This window comes from Mobula hypostoma, chromosome 9, assembly GCF_963921235.1.
Source record: "Mobula hypostoma chromosome 9, sMobHyp1.1, whole genome shotgun sequence".
In the NCBI taxonomy this organism is placed as follows: domain Eukaryota; kingdom Metazoa; phylum Chordata; class Chondrichthyes; order Myliobatiformes; family Myliobatidae; genus Mobula; species Mobula hypostoma.
In genome coordinates this window covers 149322999-149341550 of record NC_086105.1, presented here as the reverse complement: position 1 = coordinate 149341550, position 18552 = coordinate 149322999, and the positions used below count along the sequence as shown (strand labels likewise).

Here is an 18552-nt window from a genome sequence, read left to right as displayed (position 1 = left end):
TATGGTGTTAAATGCTGAACAGTTGTCCAGGAACAGCATTCTAATGTATGCATCCCTCTTCTCCAGGTGAGTGAGGATAGTGTGTAGTGCTGTGGCTATGGGCAAATAATAATTTGTAAGAACTAAACCCAAGGATTTTTTATCCCGAATGTTTCTAACACCAAGGCCGTGCTCTTTTCTCTGCTGTATGTGTTGATATGTATGTACTCCGATAATAAATTTTACTTAGGTACATGAATAGTAGGGATATGGAGGACCATGGTCCCAGTGCAGGTCGATGGGAGTAGGCAGTTTTGCCATGGACTAAATGGGCCAAATGACCTGTTTCTGTGCTTTACTTCTTTATGACTCTATATATATTTATTTTAATAAAGAATTAAGAAATATATTTTGATATTTTAGAATTGTTAATATATGAAACACGAATGAAGATCACTTACTCTGCTGATTCCTCTTGTCACTAGCATTTTTCAGGGGTAGACATACAGGACAGTCATGTCTAGTGCAGTTTTTCCAGTGAGAAATGATCTGTCTTGATGATGCACAGTGAGCAACTGCATCAGGAAACAAAACAGCCAGAGTTCAAACATTAACACAAAGGTTCACAGCTCTGTAGTTAACGACACCACAAAGGGTAGCTTCTTTAACACTTCAAAGTACCAATGTCAGTGAATGTGGATGTTATAATTACAAAGTGAAAGTAAAAACAAACCAAGTCCACTGATAATACAAAACTAAGCAGGGAATTTAACTGTAAGGATTACACAAAGACAACGCAAACATTAGAGGTTAAGTGAGGGCCAAGAGATGGAGCATCAACAGTAAACCCTAATACAAAGGACATCAATACAGGATAAACCATCACTACCATCAGGGAGGAGGTACAGGAGGCTGAAGACACATACACTATGTCTTAGGAACGACTGCTTCTCCTCTGCCATCAGATTTCTGAATGGTCCATTAACCCATCAGCATGACTTCACTAGCTTGCTTAGTGCACAATTTATTTATCTTTATAATTTATAGTAATTTTTAAATTCATTGCTGCAAAACAAATTTCATGGCATACAGTATGTCAGTGATGAATAAGGTTCTGAAAAAGAAAATACTGAACATTCTCAGGAAACACTTAGCCTTTCAAGTTTCATCAGAACTTAAACTTTGTCATAAGCTTATAATATAAAAACATTCAAAAGTAATTAAACAAAGCATTATTTATTTCTACATTTTTATTATTTCAGAAATTACACTAACTAAGCAAACTCTAAGAAGATCTAACTTTCAAACCACAAAACCCACACATAACTCAATAATTTAATCAACTAAAACTCAGCCTCCACGAACTGTGATAATTTGTTCTTCAAAGCCATCTACAGAGAAATGAATTACAAAAATGAGCATCCTTCAACTTCCCATTCTGCCCATTACATCCAATTACATAAAAATGTACTTGAAGAATACAGAATGATTTTCCGACCAAAACCATTTTTATTCTATACACAAGAGATTCTGCAGGATATTTCATAAATAAATATTTACAAATGTCATTTTTAATTAAAGTAGATCACCGCATGACGATTTTTGATGTTCTTATTTGCAGGACTATTTGAACTCCTAGTTAGCTAGCCAACTTAAAATACAAACAAGTAAAAGCAAGAATACTTACCCTGGCAGGACTTGCCTGCTTGACAGTGAGTCATGTGATTGAGGACATTTTTCATAGTTCGGCAGTGTGGGAGAGCACAGGGGCGCACCTCGCCGTTTGCCTGCTCTCTCCGCTGACACTTGTGGGCGTGAAGCAGTAGGACCAGCTGCTGCTGTATCAGTTTACGTTTCTCCGGATCTGCTGTCGGCGCAGACCCCATTCCCTGCGTTGGCACCTGGGAGGGTACTTGTACCATGCCTACCTGCTGAACCTGGGACTGCTGCTGAGACTTGGAAAGAGAGAAAGAAACAGTGAGAAGCACATTTAAAAACACACAATTATTTTTAAAATTAAAATTAAAACAAAAAATGTTTCTGAATGAATTGGCCACCATCAAAGCGGTGGGCCAAATGGCTTGTTTCCATGTTGGATGACTACGAATCTATACAGCCTGGTAATATGTCTAAAGCTGACCAGCACACCAACCCTGACTTGAAGGCCAGAAAATATGGAATAAGTTTGAGGCAGCTCTCTAGTGTAGTGATTAGCATAACAGTATGTCAGCACAGCATCCCAGATTCAATTCCTACCGCTAAGGCATTTGTACATTCTCCCGTGGCCTCATGGCTTCCTTCTGGATGCTCCCATTTCTTCCCACATTCCAAAGACATACGAGTTAGGAGGTCACATGGGTGTAACTGGGCAGCACAGGCCTGTTCAGTCAGAAGGGTCCACTACTGCACTGTATGCCTAAATAGTGTTGGCGCGTGACCAAGTGGTTAAGGCGTTGGTCTAGTGATCTGAAGGTTGCGAGTTCAAGCCTCAGCTGAGGCAGCGTGTTGTGTCCTTGAGAAAGGCACTTAACCACACATTGCTCTGCGACAACACCGGTGCCAAGCTGTATGGGTCCTAATGCCCTTCCCTTAGACAACATTGGTGACGTGGAGAGGGGAGACTTACAGCATGGGCAACTGCTGGTCCTCCATACAACCTTGCCCAGGCCTGCACCCTGGAAACCTTCCGAGGCGCAAATCCATGGTCTCACGGGACTAATAGATGCCTATAATAATATATAAAATGCCTAAATAAAAAAGCTTTGGTTTTGGTACAAATTCTTTTCTTCTGAGTAGGCACGTTATTCTCAAAGTTGCCTTTTTTTAATATGCAAGCCAACTAAGGAAGGCCATCCTACCCAACTTAAGTGCTATCACTAAGTAAAAGACAAGCATTTCGCTTATCCCTTTGACAGTAATCATTGACTAACAAGGCTGGAGAGGAGTTCAGTTTATATTCAGCAGACCTTTCTCCACACCTCTAAATGAATTAGGCATCTGTAAAAGAGCACTTTTTACACCAGCAGAATGCAATGTATTGTCAATCTTTATACTCTAATGAAAATACTGTAAAAGCTGTAAATCCAAGTATAATTTTAATTTTTATGACCACTTCATTTATTTGCAATAAAACATCTGTAAGCACAACGCCTGCTTACCATGTTCGGCACATTTGTAACTTGAGTACCCTTCAAATCAGATGGAAATGGAGGCAGACTGTTGGAAAGATTACTTTTGTTTTGCATTTGAGGTCCAACCCCCGTAGTGCCTAATTGCTGACCGCCTGCTTGACCATAGCCTTGTCCAAATAGGCTCGCATTACCCGAAATCCCCATCTGCAAAAATAAAGAAAACAGAGATATTCTAGTCAGGCAGTTTTGAATCACTCCAGAAATATAATACTTCACATTTTCAGTTGACATTAGGAAGTGTGAATCTTGAGAAACAAATTGGGATCTTTTCTCAATGGCATTAGAAGATATGGTGGGTTAAATCATTTAGGTGTCAACTCTACAATATGAATATAAAAATAATCAATATGAGTAAAGGAATGTTGATCTGCATCTCATGGAGTTTGGAACTAAACAAAAGAACACAATTTCAAAACTGTATTATCAGACATTCCACCTTTCCTGGAAGTTCCGTGAGTCTCCCACATATTGATAGCAGCTCCTTGATGCCCAGAAATCATAAACAATATCCCGGAAATCGATTTTTTTGAGAGGGAGAGGGAGAGCGAGAGCAAGCATCCTGACTGGTCTCTCTTTGTGCTAAGTAGACCTGTCAGTTTTCTCTGTGGGCAGGCTTTACAGTTGACCTTTCAGCTTTCCAGGCACTTCCTCCCTAGTAATAGCAACTGCACTCACTTCTGACCCCATACTCTTGAACTTCCAGCACACTGCTAGTGTCTTCCACAGTGAAGACTGATGCAAAATATTTAATCAGTTCATGTGATATTTCCTTGTCCCCCATTACTACCTCTCCAACATCATTTTCCAGTGATCTAATATCTACTCTTACCTCTTTTTTTTACACTTTATATATATCTGAAAAAGAGCTTTTTGTATCCTCTGACATTATTGACTAGCTTACCTTCATATTTCATCTTTTCCCTCCTCATGGCTTTTTTTTTGTTGCTTTCTGTTGGTTTTTAAAAGCTTCCCATCCTCTAACTTCCCACTAATTTTTGCTACAATATATGCCCTCTCTTTTAATTTTATGCTGTCTTGTCAGCCGCGGTTTCAACATCTTCTCTTTAGAATACTTCTTCATCTTTGGGGTGCATCTATCCTGCATCTTCCGAATTGCTCCCCGAATCTCCAGCCGTTGTTGTTGTTGCTGCGTCATCCCTACCCATTCCAATTAGCTTTGGCCAGCTCCCCTCTCATGCCTCTGTAATTCCCCTTTCTCCACTGTAATAGTGATATATCTGACCGTAGCTTCTCAAATTTACTGGGTGATTTCTATCATATTACGATCACGTTCTCCTAAGGGTTCCTTTACATTAAGCTCCCTGATCAAATCTGGTTCATTACACAACTTATCCAGAATTACCTTTTCCCTAGTGGGCTCAGCTATAGCTGCTCTGAAAAGCCACCTTGTAGGCATTCTATAAATACTCTCCTGTGGGATCCAGCACCAATCTGATTTTGTACAATCTACCTGCATATTGAAATCCCCCATGACTATCATAATATTGCCTTTTTAACACCTTTTCTACCTCCCACTGTAATTTATATACCACATCCAGGCTACTGTATACAACTCCCATCATGGTCTTTTTACCCTTGTAGTTTCTTAATTATACCCTCAAGGATTCTACATCTTCTGATCCTACGTCACCTCTTTTTAAGGATTTGATTTCATTTTTTACCAAGAAGCACGCCACCCCCTCTGCCTACAATGTATATCTTTGGATGTTAAGCTCCCAACTATGTAAACACGAGGAATTCTGCAGATGCTGGAAATTCAAGCAACACACATCAAAGTTGCTGGTGAACGCAGCAGGCCAGGCAGCATCTGTAGGTAGAGGTACGGTCGACGTCTCCGCCCGAAACGTCGACTGTACCTCTTCCTAGAGATGCTGCCTGGCCTGCTGCGTTCACCAGCAACTTTGATGTGTGAAGCTCCCAACTATGATCATCTTTCAGGCACTACTCAGTGATGTCCACAATGTCATTCTGCCAACTTAAAGATTATTCACCTTATTCCGTATACTGTGTGCATTCTAATATAACACCTTTAGTCCTGTATTCGTCACTGTTTTTAATTCTGTCCTCACGTTACACTGCAACTCACCCCACTGCTTGCCCTTCCTGACTGTCTCATTACACAATACATCCGCTTGTATACTAACTGCCCCATCCTTTGCACTATCACTCCAGTTCCCATACACCTGCCAAATTAGTTTAAACCCTCCCAAACACTCTAGCAAACCTGCCCTCAAGGATACTGGGCCCCCTTGGGTTCAGGTGTAACCTGTCCTTTTTGTACAGGTCACACCTTCTTCAGAAAAGATCCCAGTGATCCAGAAATTTGATGTGCTTCTCTATTATCATTTTTCTGACCTGTCTTGAATCTGATACTGTGCATCAGCCAGGTAACACCATCCCTACTGAAAAGTACAGTGGGGGCAGCATCATGCTAAGGGGATGCTTTTCAGCAGCAGGGACTGGAAATCTGGTCAGGATTGATGGAAAGGTGAATGTTGCTACATATAGAGAGATGCTGGATAAAAACCTGCTAGCATCTATCAGAAAGCTTAAACTGGAGAGGAAGTTTGTCTTTCAGCAGGACAACAACTGTAAGCAGACTTCAGGACTCCTGTCCACCACTGCTCCCCAACTAACCCAGCACAGCTTGAGCAATTTTGCAAGGAGGAGTAGCAAATCTTGCTCCATCGTGTTGTGCAAAGCTAACAGAAACTTAATTCAAAATGCCTACTAGCTGTAATAGCTGTGAGAAGTAGTTCAACTCAGTACTGAGCACAGGAGAATGAATACTTTTGAACTACTGACATTTCCGGTTTTGAATTTTTAGTTTTTCATGCTTTACAATTTCATCTACTTTTTGGGCTCTACTGTGGAAAAAAAAGGAGTATATGATACACAAATAAATATTCTCGGTTAAACTAATCAAAATCCCTGGTTGTAATACTCATTTATGTGAACAAAGGGTTGGAGGCGGAATACTTTTTCAAGACACTGTAGGTCAAGTGTCAAAATAACAAAAGGGAAACTTAAAGTTTAGCTTTATTTGTCAAACGTACATCAAAACATAGTGAAATGTGTCATTTGCGAGAATAACCAACAGTCTGAGGATGTTCTGGGGCAGCCCGCATGTGTCGTTATGCTTTGGGTGCCAACACTGCATGCCCACAACTCACTACCCCTACGTCGTTGGAATGTGGGAGGAAACCCACGTGGTCACAGGGGGAAACGTACAAACTCCTTACAGACAGTGATGGGAATTGAACCCCGATCGGTGATCGCTGGCGCTGTAAAGCGAAGGCACTTACTGCTACACCTCCGTGCCGCCCTCTGTGAGATTAGGCACGTTTACAATTCCACATTATTTAATTACCCTAACTTAAAATGTACCATTGCTTTGGTGACATTTAAACTTGTGACTCTGGATTGTCTATCCATTAATTTAACCACCAACCAGTAATGAGAGTTAAGGCAAAGTCCTGCCATTAGAAAGAAAATTAACATCAATCCAATGCTGAATGATGACTGCAGAATCAGCCTCGGCTCGCCTACGCCAATAAACATGAACAACTTTGCACACCTTGCTGGAATAGCACAAGAATGAGGAGCCAGCAAAGGAAAAAGAGAACACCAGAAGACACCAGGGAATTGGTACAAAAAAACTGTCTGAGGTAACACAGGAATATCCTCAGGACAACACAGACAGCCAAACTCACTGCAACCACTGGCTACAGTGGCAGTCAAGACCTGAGCGCAATGACAGGAGAGTCAGCGCGGTCTTTAGGGTGACTGAGAAACTTCTTGTGTGAACAGAAGGGAAATGGACCACCTTTACATTGAGATTACCTAGCTAAGAGATTACCGAGCTAAGAGCCAAGAGTCAACATGGTGAAGTGGGCTATGTTACAGTAACTGGAGAGAGTGGCAAACCACTAGCTGATCTGTTCGTGATTCAAGGTCACACTGAAGCTGAATGACAAGTATGTCTATGCCAGGTATTACAACAAGACCACATCGAGTTGTGAAACTGTTCCTTAGCAAGGAGATAACTGATTGAGAGAACTAGGGTAACAAAGTAAAAACCGGCTGAAATGCTTACTACATTCAACAGTCAAAGCACAGCATGTAGTGCTGGTTGGAGAACTTGAAATCCAGCATCTGTAAGCTGGAAACTGGTATTATGCTTAAATACCATGACTGCAAATTAAGTGCTCAAAAGTACACTTCACATTTGAATACAGAGTACATTTCTATCACGTACAGGGATCTCTGGCCCAATTACAAATAAGCATATCAGTGACATCTAGTGAAGTGTGGGGAAAAAGTGACTTATTAATTCTGCTCTGAACAAAGTGTCCACAATTAACTTGTTGGTAAAAACTATCAATAACAATAATTCCTGGTATGTTCCAGTATACTAGTCATATGGCTAGCAGAAACGTGGTGGGCCAAATGGCCTGTATTGTCCTATTCTACCTTCTTTGTAAGTTTTATGTAAATAATCTCAAACGTGTAACTATTCAAAGTTCAAAATAAAATTTATTATCAGAGTACATACATGCCACCATATACAACCCTGAGATTCATTTTCTGCGGGCATACTTAGCAAATCTATAGAACGGTAACTGTAATCAGGATCAATGGACAACAAACCGTATAAATAAATAGCAATACATAACGAGCAATGAAATAACAATATAACAGAGACTTAAATGAGTATAGTTATCCCCTTTTGTTCAAAAGCTTGATGGTTGAGGGGTAACAAGTGTTCTTGAACCCGGTGTTACAAGTCCTAAGGCACCTGTACCTTCTACCTGATGGCAGCAGCAAGGAAAGAGCATGGCCTGAGTGGTGAGAATCTTTGATGATGAATGCTGCTTTTCTACAGCAACGTTTCATGTAGATGTGCTCAATGGCCGGGAGGTTTTTGCCCATGATATACTGGGCTGAATCCACTACTTTTTGCAGATTTTCTGGTCAAAAGCATTGGTGTACCCATACCAGGCTATAATGCAGCCAGCCAGCATACTTTCCACCACACGTTTGCCAAGGTTTTTGACGACATGCCAAACCTCCGCAGACTTCTAAGGAAGTAGAGGCTGTGTCGAGCTTTCTTCACAATAATATTTATATGATGGGCCTGGGACAGATCCTCTGAGATAGTGACACCCCGGAATTTAAAGTTACTGGTCCTCTCCACCTCTGGATCCTCCAATGATTGCTGGGTCATGGACCTCTGGTTTCCCTCTCCTGAAGTCTACAATCAGTTCCTTGGTCTTATTGACATTGAGTGAGAGGTTGCTGTTATTACACCACTCAGCTAAGTTGTCAATCTCCCTCCTGTGTGCAGATTCATCACCCCCTTTGATACAGCCCACAACAGTGGTGTCGTCAGCAAACTTGTACGTGGGGTTTTGGAGCTGTACTTAGCCACACGGTCATAGGTGTAAAGAGAGTAGAGCAGGGGGTTAAGTACACATCCCTGTGGTGCTCCTGTGCCAATGGAGATTGTGGAGGAGATGTTTTTGCCAATCCAAACTGACTGGGGTCTACAAGTAAGGAAATCCAGGATCCAATAGCACAAGGGGTTATTGAGGCCCAGGTCTTGGAGTTTACTGATTAGTCCCTTATGTTGCAAGCTTGAATTTTTGGAGGTTATGACATTCAAACCATGCTACAGCTGTTGAGCATGCCTTCCTTGTTGATTCCAATCCAGTACGGAATCTCCAGAAATGGTTTTTATAAGCTTTGAGACAATGTTATAATAAAGTTAATTGAAGTAATGCCTCAAAAAAGGCAACATTAAGGACCTCCATCACCTACGACATGCCCTCTTCTCGTTGCTACCATCAAGGAGGTGGTACAGAAGCCTGAAGGCACTCAATGGAACATCATCCACAATGGACAATGAACATTGCCAGCGGTCCCCAACCACCGGGCCGCGAGGAAACGATATGAGTCAGCTGCACCTTTCCTCATTCCCTGTCACGCATGGTTGAACTTGAACATAGGGTTGCCAACTGTCCCATATTTGCCAGGACATCCCGTATATTGGGCTAAATTAGTTTGTCCCATACGGGACCGCCCTTGTTCTGTATTTCCCCCACTAAGGTAGAGCGTTCCTATGAAACCTTTCGTGCCGAAATGGCGTAAAGTGAAGAGGCAATTACCATTAATTTATATGGGAAAAATTTTTGAGCGTTCCCAGACCCAAAAAATAACCTACCAAATCATACCAAATAACAGATAAAACCTAAAATAATTCTAACATATAGTAAAAGCATTAATGATATGATAAATACATAGCCTATATAAAGTAGAAATAATGTATGTACAGTGTAGTTTCTCTTAACAGAATCGGGAAGATTAAGCCAAAACCAATTTGTGGGGGGGAGAAAATCGGCACGTACGCGCATGCGCACACAGGAGCCCGCGCAAGGCTTCATGGTCATGGTAGTCTTTCTCGGGGTAAACACAAGTGTCTCGTCAACACACACAAGAAATGCTGGTGAACGCAGCAGGCCCGGCAGCATCTATAGGAAGAGGTACAGTCAACATTCTGGGCCGGGACCCTTCGTCAGGATTTGACTGCTACTTTTGTCCCTTATTTGGGAGTGAGAAAGTTGGCAACCCTAACTGTAAAAGACATGTTGAAGTGAGTTTAACCCTACCTGAACCCCCCCCCCACCCCTGGTCGGCTGGTCCGCAAGAATATTGTCAATATTAAACCGGTCCGCGGTGCAAAAAAGGTTGGGGACCCCTGATGTATGCTACCTCACCTTTTTTTTTTGGCTCTCTTTTGCTCTACTTAATTAATATATATATATATATTTTTATAATTCATATTTTCTATTATGTATTGCAATGTATTGCTGCTACAAAACAATTTTCGCAACATATGCGAGTTAAACCTGATTCTGAATATTCCCACTCCTCTATACAATTAAATTAAATTTAATATTTAATTTAATCAAGAATAGATCTTCGAGGATATTTAGTTTACTGATCTAACTTCCAATAATTTTTCCCCATCACACTTCAATTCCCCACTCCAGCCTCTACCTGTTCTCCTCAGCTGCCTATCAACTCCCCCTGATGCCCCTCCTCCTTCCCTTTCTCCCATGGTCCACACTCCTCTAACATATTCCTTCTTCTCCAGCCCTTTTCCTCCTATCACCTCCCAACTTCTCACTTCACACCCCTCTGCCCCAACTGCCTGGTCCATTCTATCACCTTCGAGCTTGTCATCATTCCCCTCTCCCCACCTTATTCTGGCATCCTCCCCCTCCCTTTCCAAATGTCAATTGTTTATTTATTTACATAGATTCTGCCTGATCTGCTGTGTTTCTCCAGCTTTTTGTGTGTTGCTCTGGATTTCTGTAAAATCTTGTGAGTCTATGAAATTCTGCTGGCAATGTGGTTTTCCATTAAACTGAAACAGCATGCACACATTACCTGCCACAACAGCTAAACTGTGGAAAGCAATAGTTTTTCATTCACAAGATGTGGATGTGAGGCTCTGCCAGTATTCATTACCCTTGAGGAGGTGTGTGTTTCCTTCTTGAATTACTGCACTCTATGTGATGAATGTGCTACCACAGTGCTGCCAAGTCTGAGCTTCCGAAAATCTACTGATTGAGTTAGATACACTTCGAGTGGCCACTTTATTAGGTACAGTAGTGGACCCCAGTGTGGTCTTCAAAATTTTTGACGTGTTGTGCATTTAGAGATGTTCTTCTGCACACCACTGTTGTAACATTTGTTTATCTGAGTTACTCTCACCTCCCTGTTAGTTTGCCCATTCTCCTCTGACCTCTCTCATTAACAAGGCATTTTCGCCCATAGAACTAGTGCTCAATGGATGGATTTTGTATCTTGCATCATTCGTCATAAACTCTAGACACTGTTATGCATGAAAATCCCAGAAGATTAGCAGTTTCTGAGATACTTAAACCACTCCGTCTGGCACAATCATTCCATGGTCAAAGTCACGTAGCTCACATTTATTCCCCATTCTGATGTTTGGTCTGAACAACAAATGAACCTCTTTGACCATGTCTGCGTGCTTTTATGCATTGAGTTGCTGCCACATGATTGGCTGAACATATCAAATTCTATAAGTGATTCTGTTGGCAAAGAGGTATTTATTAAATTGAAACAGCATGCACAGGTCTATTGCCACTCCTGTTTCTTATACTGTGGATTTTGGTTAATTGGGCCATTGTCATTCAGGGCAGCCGCTTACTTGTGACAACTTTGAAAGAACAAAAACTAATCAAGAAAATTGCTGGGATTCCCTTTGTTTATTTGGGACACTCTAATGTTTAATTGGGGCAGGAGCCTGTTGAACTGTTTCCAACTAGCTTCAGTCTTGCACATTTATGTGGTCATTAAACACTACACCGTTCTTAGAGTAAATAGTATCAGTTGTGTGTGTTTGTGTTCAGAAAGCAGTGATTTTTGTCATTGATAGTTGGTGAGAAATAAGCAGTAAGACAACTTAGAACTGTTTTGCTCACTGTAGTTCCAAGCAGGCTTGAAGATGCTAGCAACAGCCAGAAGTGAAAATGAAATGATTTCACTACTTCAGCAAGTTAGGAACTACAAAGATTTAAAGGGTTCATCAATAATCTTGAATGTTATAATGAAAATGAAGATTTGTAGAATGCAATTGTTGATAGCATTGTATGAAGGAAGTCCATTATCTGTACCATGTCTGTGCTGATTTTGTTCATTGCATACACTGGATGAATTCATTGTCATTAACTATTAGCAACGAATACACAGTTTTATAGTACTGTAGTATTATTGATCATCTTCTTCTTCATGTTACACGCTTGGGCGATCATGGCTCTCCACATCGAACGATCCCTTGTAGAGTCAATGGTATCTCTCACATTTAAATTTGTTAGTTCTTTCACAGTGTCCATATATTTTCTTCTTTGCCTTCCTCTTTCGCGTTTCCCACGCACACGGCCTTGTAATGTAAGACATTCTATTTCTCCCTTTCTGATGACATGGCCCAGGAATTTAAGTTTCCTTTCATTTAATGTTCTCATTAAAGATCTTTTGTGTATGGGCACGTTGGAGTACTGTCTCATTAGTTACCCATCTCTATATGATATTTTCAGCATTCTTCTAAGAAACCACATTTCTGTTGCTTCTCATAGTCATACTTTATTGATCCCGGGGGAAATTGGTTTTCGTTACAGTTGCACCATAAATAATAAATAGTAATAGAACCATAAATAGTTAAATAGTAATATGTAAATTATGCCAGGAAATAAGCACAGAACCAGCCTATTGGCTCAGGGTGTCTGACCCTCCACGGGAGGATTTGTAAAGTTTGATGGCCACAGGCAGGAATGACTTCCTATGACGCTCTGTGTTGCATCTCGGTGGATGTTCTTTGGATTCTAAGTTTCTTTGGAATTCTGGTGTTATAGTCCCTGTTTCGGAAGCATACAGCAAGATTGACCAGATGTAACATTTTAGTAGCCTAAGACTTGTTGTCATAGAAATGTGTCTGTTGGTAAAAATGGGTTTCATTTTTTGGAAGTTGGTTTTGGCAATGGCAATTCTTCTTTTTATTTCTACTTTACTTCTAGCATCTTGTGATATAAAGCTACCAAGGTAATTAAAGCAACACACATCAAAGTTTCTGGTGAACGCAGCAGGCCAGGCAGCATCTCTAGGAAGAGGTACAGTCAATCTTGGTTACTGATACACAATTGGCAGTTGGGAGTATCCTGCTGTTTTGATATTACCATACATTTGGTTTTTTCACAGTTGATGGTTAGACCAAAATCTGCATTTGTTTGTACTACTTTGTCTAGGAGGATATGTAGGTCTTCTGCAGCACTTGCTATTAGGGTGGTATTGTCTGCATATCTTATACTGTTGATGTTAACAATTCCAATTTTTATCCCATCTAGGCCTTCTATTTATCTGAGAATCATTTCACTATAGATATTAAATAATTCTGGTGAGGCAACGCATCACTGTCTAACTCCTCTTTGAATTTTAGTCCAACTGCTTATATTATCATTAATTTTTACCGCCATCATTTGATTCCAATATAAATTTTGAAGCGGTTGTTGGCCTCTTCCGTCAATGTTTAGTTTAGCGAGAATTTGAAATAATTTTTCATGATGCACTTTGTCGAATGCTTTAGTGAAATCAATAAAACATAAAAAGACATTATTTTGATATTCAATTGTCCTTTCTGAAAGCATTCATAGTATGAAAATTGCGTTCCTAGTTCCTTTACCCTCAATTAAACCCATATTGCAGTTTAGAAGTTTCTGGTGTTACGAGAATACACATAAAATTAAGATGTTTGCTGGCCTGGGCTAGCATCAGTGGCATCAGCAGTTGGTCTGCCACCTGCCCTCAGGGGAAGGAGAGATAAGGAACAATGGAGCAGCGTCTGGAGATGTGTAATGAAGGGATGTGGGAGAGAGAGCTGTCTGGAGCGGCTCCCCCTCTTTGAACCTTGAACTGTTTGAAGTGATGGACAGGCGATACCCCAGCAGGGGGATAAAAAGGGACAGGTTCGCTAAGACGGGGACACACGCCACCCGAGGTAACGAGACCCTGGAAGCGGTGCGCCTCTCACGAGTCGGTGAGAAGTATCAGATAACGACAAGGGTGGAAAGGTACGATCAGCGGGAACCCGGTGTGTGTCCGCCCTTGCCTGGGTGCCGGGTTCACTGCAGAGGATCGACCGCATCTGGAGGAGGGGTCACAGTCGGTGACCTCAGGTGACATCACCAAGGACCCGCCCAAAAGTTGCTTGTGAGCAATCTCGCTGGTCTGTGAGTGAAGCAATGTTCTGAATGATCAGTTGTTCCTGTTCTCTCTGTCTCTCTTCCCGCACGTTGTCCATCGCCATGGCAACGATTACTGCGAACTGAACTACTAACTGGACTGAACTTTGAGTCATTTTGAAATTTGGTCATTTACCCCTAGACAACGATAGAGCTTGATTGATGCTGTTATCTTAATTCTGTGCACATGTGCGTTTATCATCGCTGAACTGTTGCATTTATTATCCTTTCGATTAATGTGTTGCTTGTTTCTTTAATAAAACTTTCTTAGTTCTAGTACTCCAGACTCCAACTGAGTGATCCATTTCTGCTGGTTTGGCAACCCAGTTACGGGGTACGTAACACTGGGCATAGAAATTCTTTTTGAACTGTTTAATGGCATATATGAGTCTGGTGTATTGCCTGATGATCTCTTGAAATCAGTATTTATAATTCTGCCAAAAATTTCTGGAACTATTGACTGCGAAAATTATAGAACAATCAGTATTATTGATAGTGTTCAAATTTGCTCTGTATTTCATTTAAATATATAATTTGTTACTCAGTTTGCCTTTTAAAAAAACCTTTTTAACTATATCCAAGAAACTTCAGCTAGTTGGGGCAGCTACTTAATTGGGCCAAAATGTGTCCCAATTAACTGGAATCCACTGTCCTCTTAAAGAATAAACCCACTGAATGTAAATGAACTGCCAACTGTCCTTCATTTAATGAAAGGTGAAGACTCCACAACTCCTTGATAAAGAACTAGCCTGTGTCAAGATCTTCCATGATCAATTCTTTTGCAGACTGTCCCCAGGATCCTTGGCCTGATGAAGAGTCTTGGCCAAAAACCTCCGACTCTTTATTCCTCTCTAGAGATTTTGCCTGACCTGTAGCGTTCCTCAAGCAGTATGTCTGTGTTATCCTTGGGTCGTGTTGGTTAACACACACAGTGCATTTCACTATATATTTGAATGTATGTGTGATAAATGTGTGAACCAATTTCCCCCGGGATCAATAAAGTATGACTATGACTAACTAAATGAATCTGATCTGATCCTCTGTGATACAGGACAGCCAGTCACACAATGTTAATAAATATACAGGAACATCTTCCAGCGCACACGCAGTCAGTCAGTGGAAGTCTGCCTCCTATCACACTGGTGATGTGCAGGACAGTGCAGTCTCTATACCAATGGCCAGCTGCAGTGGTGCGGACAGTGTTGAGGGCAGTAAGGTTCTGCCTATAACACTGGTCATGAATCCTGCTGTTTGAAATGAATGTCTATGAACATCTTCAATATTCACTAACATTTGTAATCACTCAGGAGCTGGCAAAAGTTAAGAACGTTATAAAATAACAGGTTAAATATTTTGTAGTTAAAAAGTGAAAACAAAGACAAACAAAACAATGGAAGCATTTAAATCAACTTAATTCAAACTAAAAGCTTCCCTTATTTTTCTCTGGTAGCCGATTTCTGTCAGTGATTTCAACAGACCTGATGGAACTGTGCCAATGAAACTTGTAGCAGGGTCAGTGAGTACATTTCCCATTTTGCGAGACGGAAAGTTTATGGAATTTATGTTGCTCTACAGAGCCTACAATATGGCTGCGTGAAGTTCCTGCAGCACACTGCTGAGCAGAAAATTGAGCCAAATCCTCTGCCCAAGCAAAGCCAAGTAAATATTTATGTTTCTTTTATATTTTTTATGTTCAACCTTTCGAGTCAATGCTTGTTCTTAACAAATCCACTTCCCCTCCTACATCTCTGTAACTTATTCTCTCTCATATGTCCTTCAACTCCACCTTGATTCTTATCCACTTGGGGTAATCTGCAGCAGCCAGTACACACACCAGTCAGTGTATATATGGGATGTAGGAAAAAGCCCATATGGTCATGGGGAGAATAAACCAGGTTCCACACAGGCAGCCCAGAAGGTCAGGACTGAACCTGCTTGCTGGAACTGTGAGCAGTATCACTACCCACCGCGCCATCATGTTCCTAGCAGCTCTCAGCAGATTTACCCCAATAAAATGGTGGCTTTAAAGGATTTAAACATCTGGTGGCAATTCCCCCAGAAACATTTTAAAAATACTATGAGGGGTGATTGATAAGTTTGTGGTCTAAGGTAGAAGGTGTCAATTTTAGAAAACCTAGCACATTTATTTTTCCTACATTTACACACTTAGTCCAGCGGTTGTGGAGCATACGGATCCCTTCTTTGTAGAAGTCGGTGTCTTGGACCTCCAGAAAGTGGTCCATAGCAGGGGTGATTGATAAGTTTGTGGCCTAACGTAGAAGGAGATGAGTTTATACAGCTCTCATTACATGCACATGCAGTTTGACTCTGAATGATAATGCAGAAAGTTTGAAGTTAATAACTCACCTCCTTCTACCTTAGGCCACGAACTTATCAATCACCCCTGCTGTGGACCACTTCTACAAAGAAGGGATCCGTTTGCTCCACAACTGCTGGACTAAGTGTGTAAATGCAGGAGGGGACTATGTTAAAAAATAAATGTGCTAGGTTTTCTAAAATTGACTCCTTCTACCTTAGGCCACAAACTTATCAATTTCCTCTTGTAGCTCTGTTACAATTGACATTCTACAATTGACCAGTTGACGTTCTACTTCCTTGATTTCAAGTTGTAGTAGAGAGTCTGGGAAATTTAAATGAAATCAAGAGTGATTTCATTAAGTTTTTTTTACTTTTTGGCATTGTAAAAATTTGTCTGAGGAATGTTCCATGCAAATGCTCACAAATGTAATCACGTCCAAAAGATATGGGAGCGGCTGTAGTGTAGAGAAATTAGCTTTATTTGTCACATGTACATCAAAACATACAGTGAAATCTGTTACTTTGCATCACGGTCCAAGGTTTGTGCTGACAAGCAGCCACAAGTGTCTCTATGCTTCCACTGTCAACATAGCATGCTCACAATGTACGACCAGTATGTTTTTGGAACCAGACCATCTGGAGGAAACCCAAATGGTCACAGGTGGAACGTACAGAGCAGTGGGAATCAAGCTCCGATCGGTAATTACTGGCGTTGTAACGTTAAAGTGCTAACCGATTCGTCACTTTGTTGGCCACAGACGGGCACAGGAAACTTTTATTGAATACTTCTGCATCAGGTCAGCAGGTCTGAATGGAACTACACCTTTCAAATGTTTAAATCTCAGGAGTCTTGGAAGTCCTGCACATGTGGGACTCAGATTCAGAGTGACAAATGTTTCTGCATCTTTGATGAAGACAATGAAGTTTTGGTCACCCTCACAGGAAATACGTGATTAATCTGAAGAGAGTGAAAAAGAGAATTACAAGGATGCTGCCAGAACTAGAGGGCCCGAGTTATAGGGGGTAGTTGGACAGGTTAGATCTTTATTCCTTGGGGCTACCTCACAGATGTGTATAAAATTATGAGAGGCATAGATAACGTGCACAATTAACATTCTTTTCCTGGAGGCACAGATTTAGGATGAAAGGGGAAAGGTTTCAGTGGGAACTGAAGGACACCTTTTTCACACAGAGGGTTGTGAGTAAATGGAACAAATTGCCAAAGGAAGTGGTTGAGGCAGGTAAGACAGTGTCATTTAAGTAGCACTTGGTTGGGTACAGAGAGGAGGGGCCCGGAAGGATATGGAATGAGCTCAGATAATTGGGTCAGATAGTTAGTCGGAATGGACTGCTTGTGCTGCAGGGCCTGTATACAGGATTGCTCTATGATTAAAGAATGCTCAGTTTGCCGATGACACAGGAATTTAACTGCCTGGTCTTATTAAACGGAAGATTAGGTTAGAATGCCTGCTTGCAAATCTAATAATTTCTCAATACCAATTTTCCAAGCATATAAGTCACTTTGCATGCTTGCATAAAGTCCAGGGATGAAGATATATCTTGCTAGTTCCCATTGACTGGATGAGGATTCCTCACCTGGAGATCAGCAGGAAAATCGTAAGTCTTTAAAAGTCTTTTAAAAAGGTCTTGAATTATTTTGTGCAGTGTCAATACACTTAGCAATTGTTAAAATGTTCAAGATAACAATTATATCTGTTGTAAAAATTTTCATACTAGTATAAAATTGATGGTCACCACATTCTTAATGGGCTGACATGCTTGATTCTATGCTCTCTCTCTATGACTCCGAGACATTTAAAATTAAAATAGCCTCTCAGTTTGGACAGGAAACATAGCATAATCTCAGCACAGAATCAAAATCAAGTTTAATATCACTGACATATGTAGTGAAATTTGTTGTTTTACAGCAGTAGTACATTGCAATACATAATCAAAAAACCTAAAAAAGTAGTACATTATGGTTAGAGCATTGGCTGATTGGTAGGAGGCAGCAAGTGGGAATAAAAGGATCCTTGTCTGGTTGGCTGCCAGTGACTAGTGGTGTTCCACAGGGGTTGATGTTAGGACTGCTTCTTTTTATGCTGTATATCAATGATTTAGATGATGGAATAAATGGCTTTGTTGCCAAGTTTGCAGATGATACAAAGATTGGTGGAGGAGCAGATAGTGTTGTGGAAATAGGGAGGATGAAGGAG

At 40.9% G+C, this 18552-nt stretch overlaps 1 protein-coding gene across 1 annotated transcript in view; it reads right to left on the bottom strand.

Annotated features, from left to right (window-relative positions):
• crebbpa (CREB binding protein a) overlaps positions 1-18552 on the bottom strand; it is a 163091-nt gene that overhangs the window by 102334 nt on the left and 42205 nt on the right. Inside the window, exons 3-5 of the mRNA XM_063059452.1 lie at positions 3138-3314; positions 1667-1934; positions 441-554 (exon numbers count right to left, since the gene is read on the bottom strand). Coding sequence (XP_062915522.1) covers positions 441-554; positions 1667-1934; positions 3138-3314 — 559 coding nt within the window. The remainder of the gene's footprint in view (positions 1-440; positions 555-1666; positions 1935-3137; positions 3315-18552) is intronic.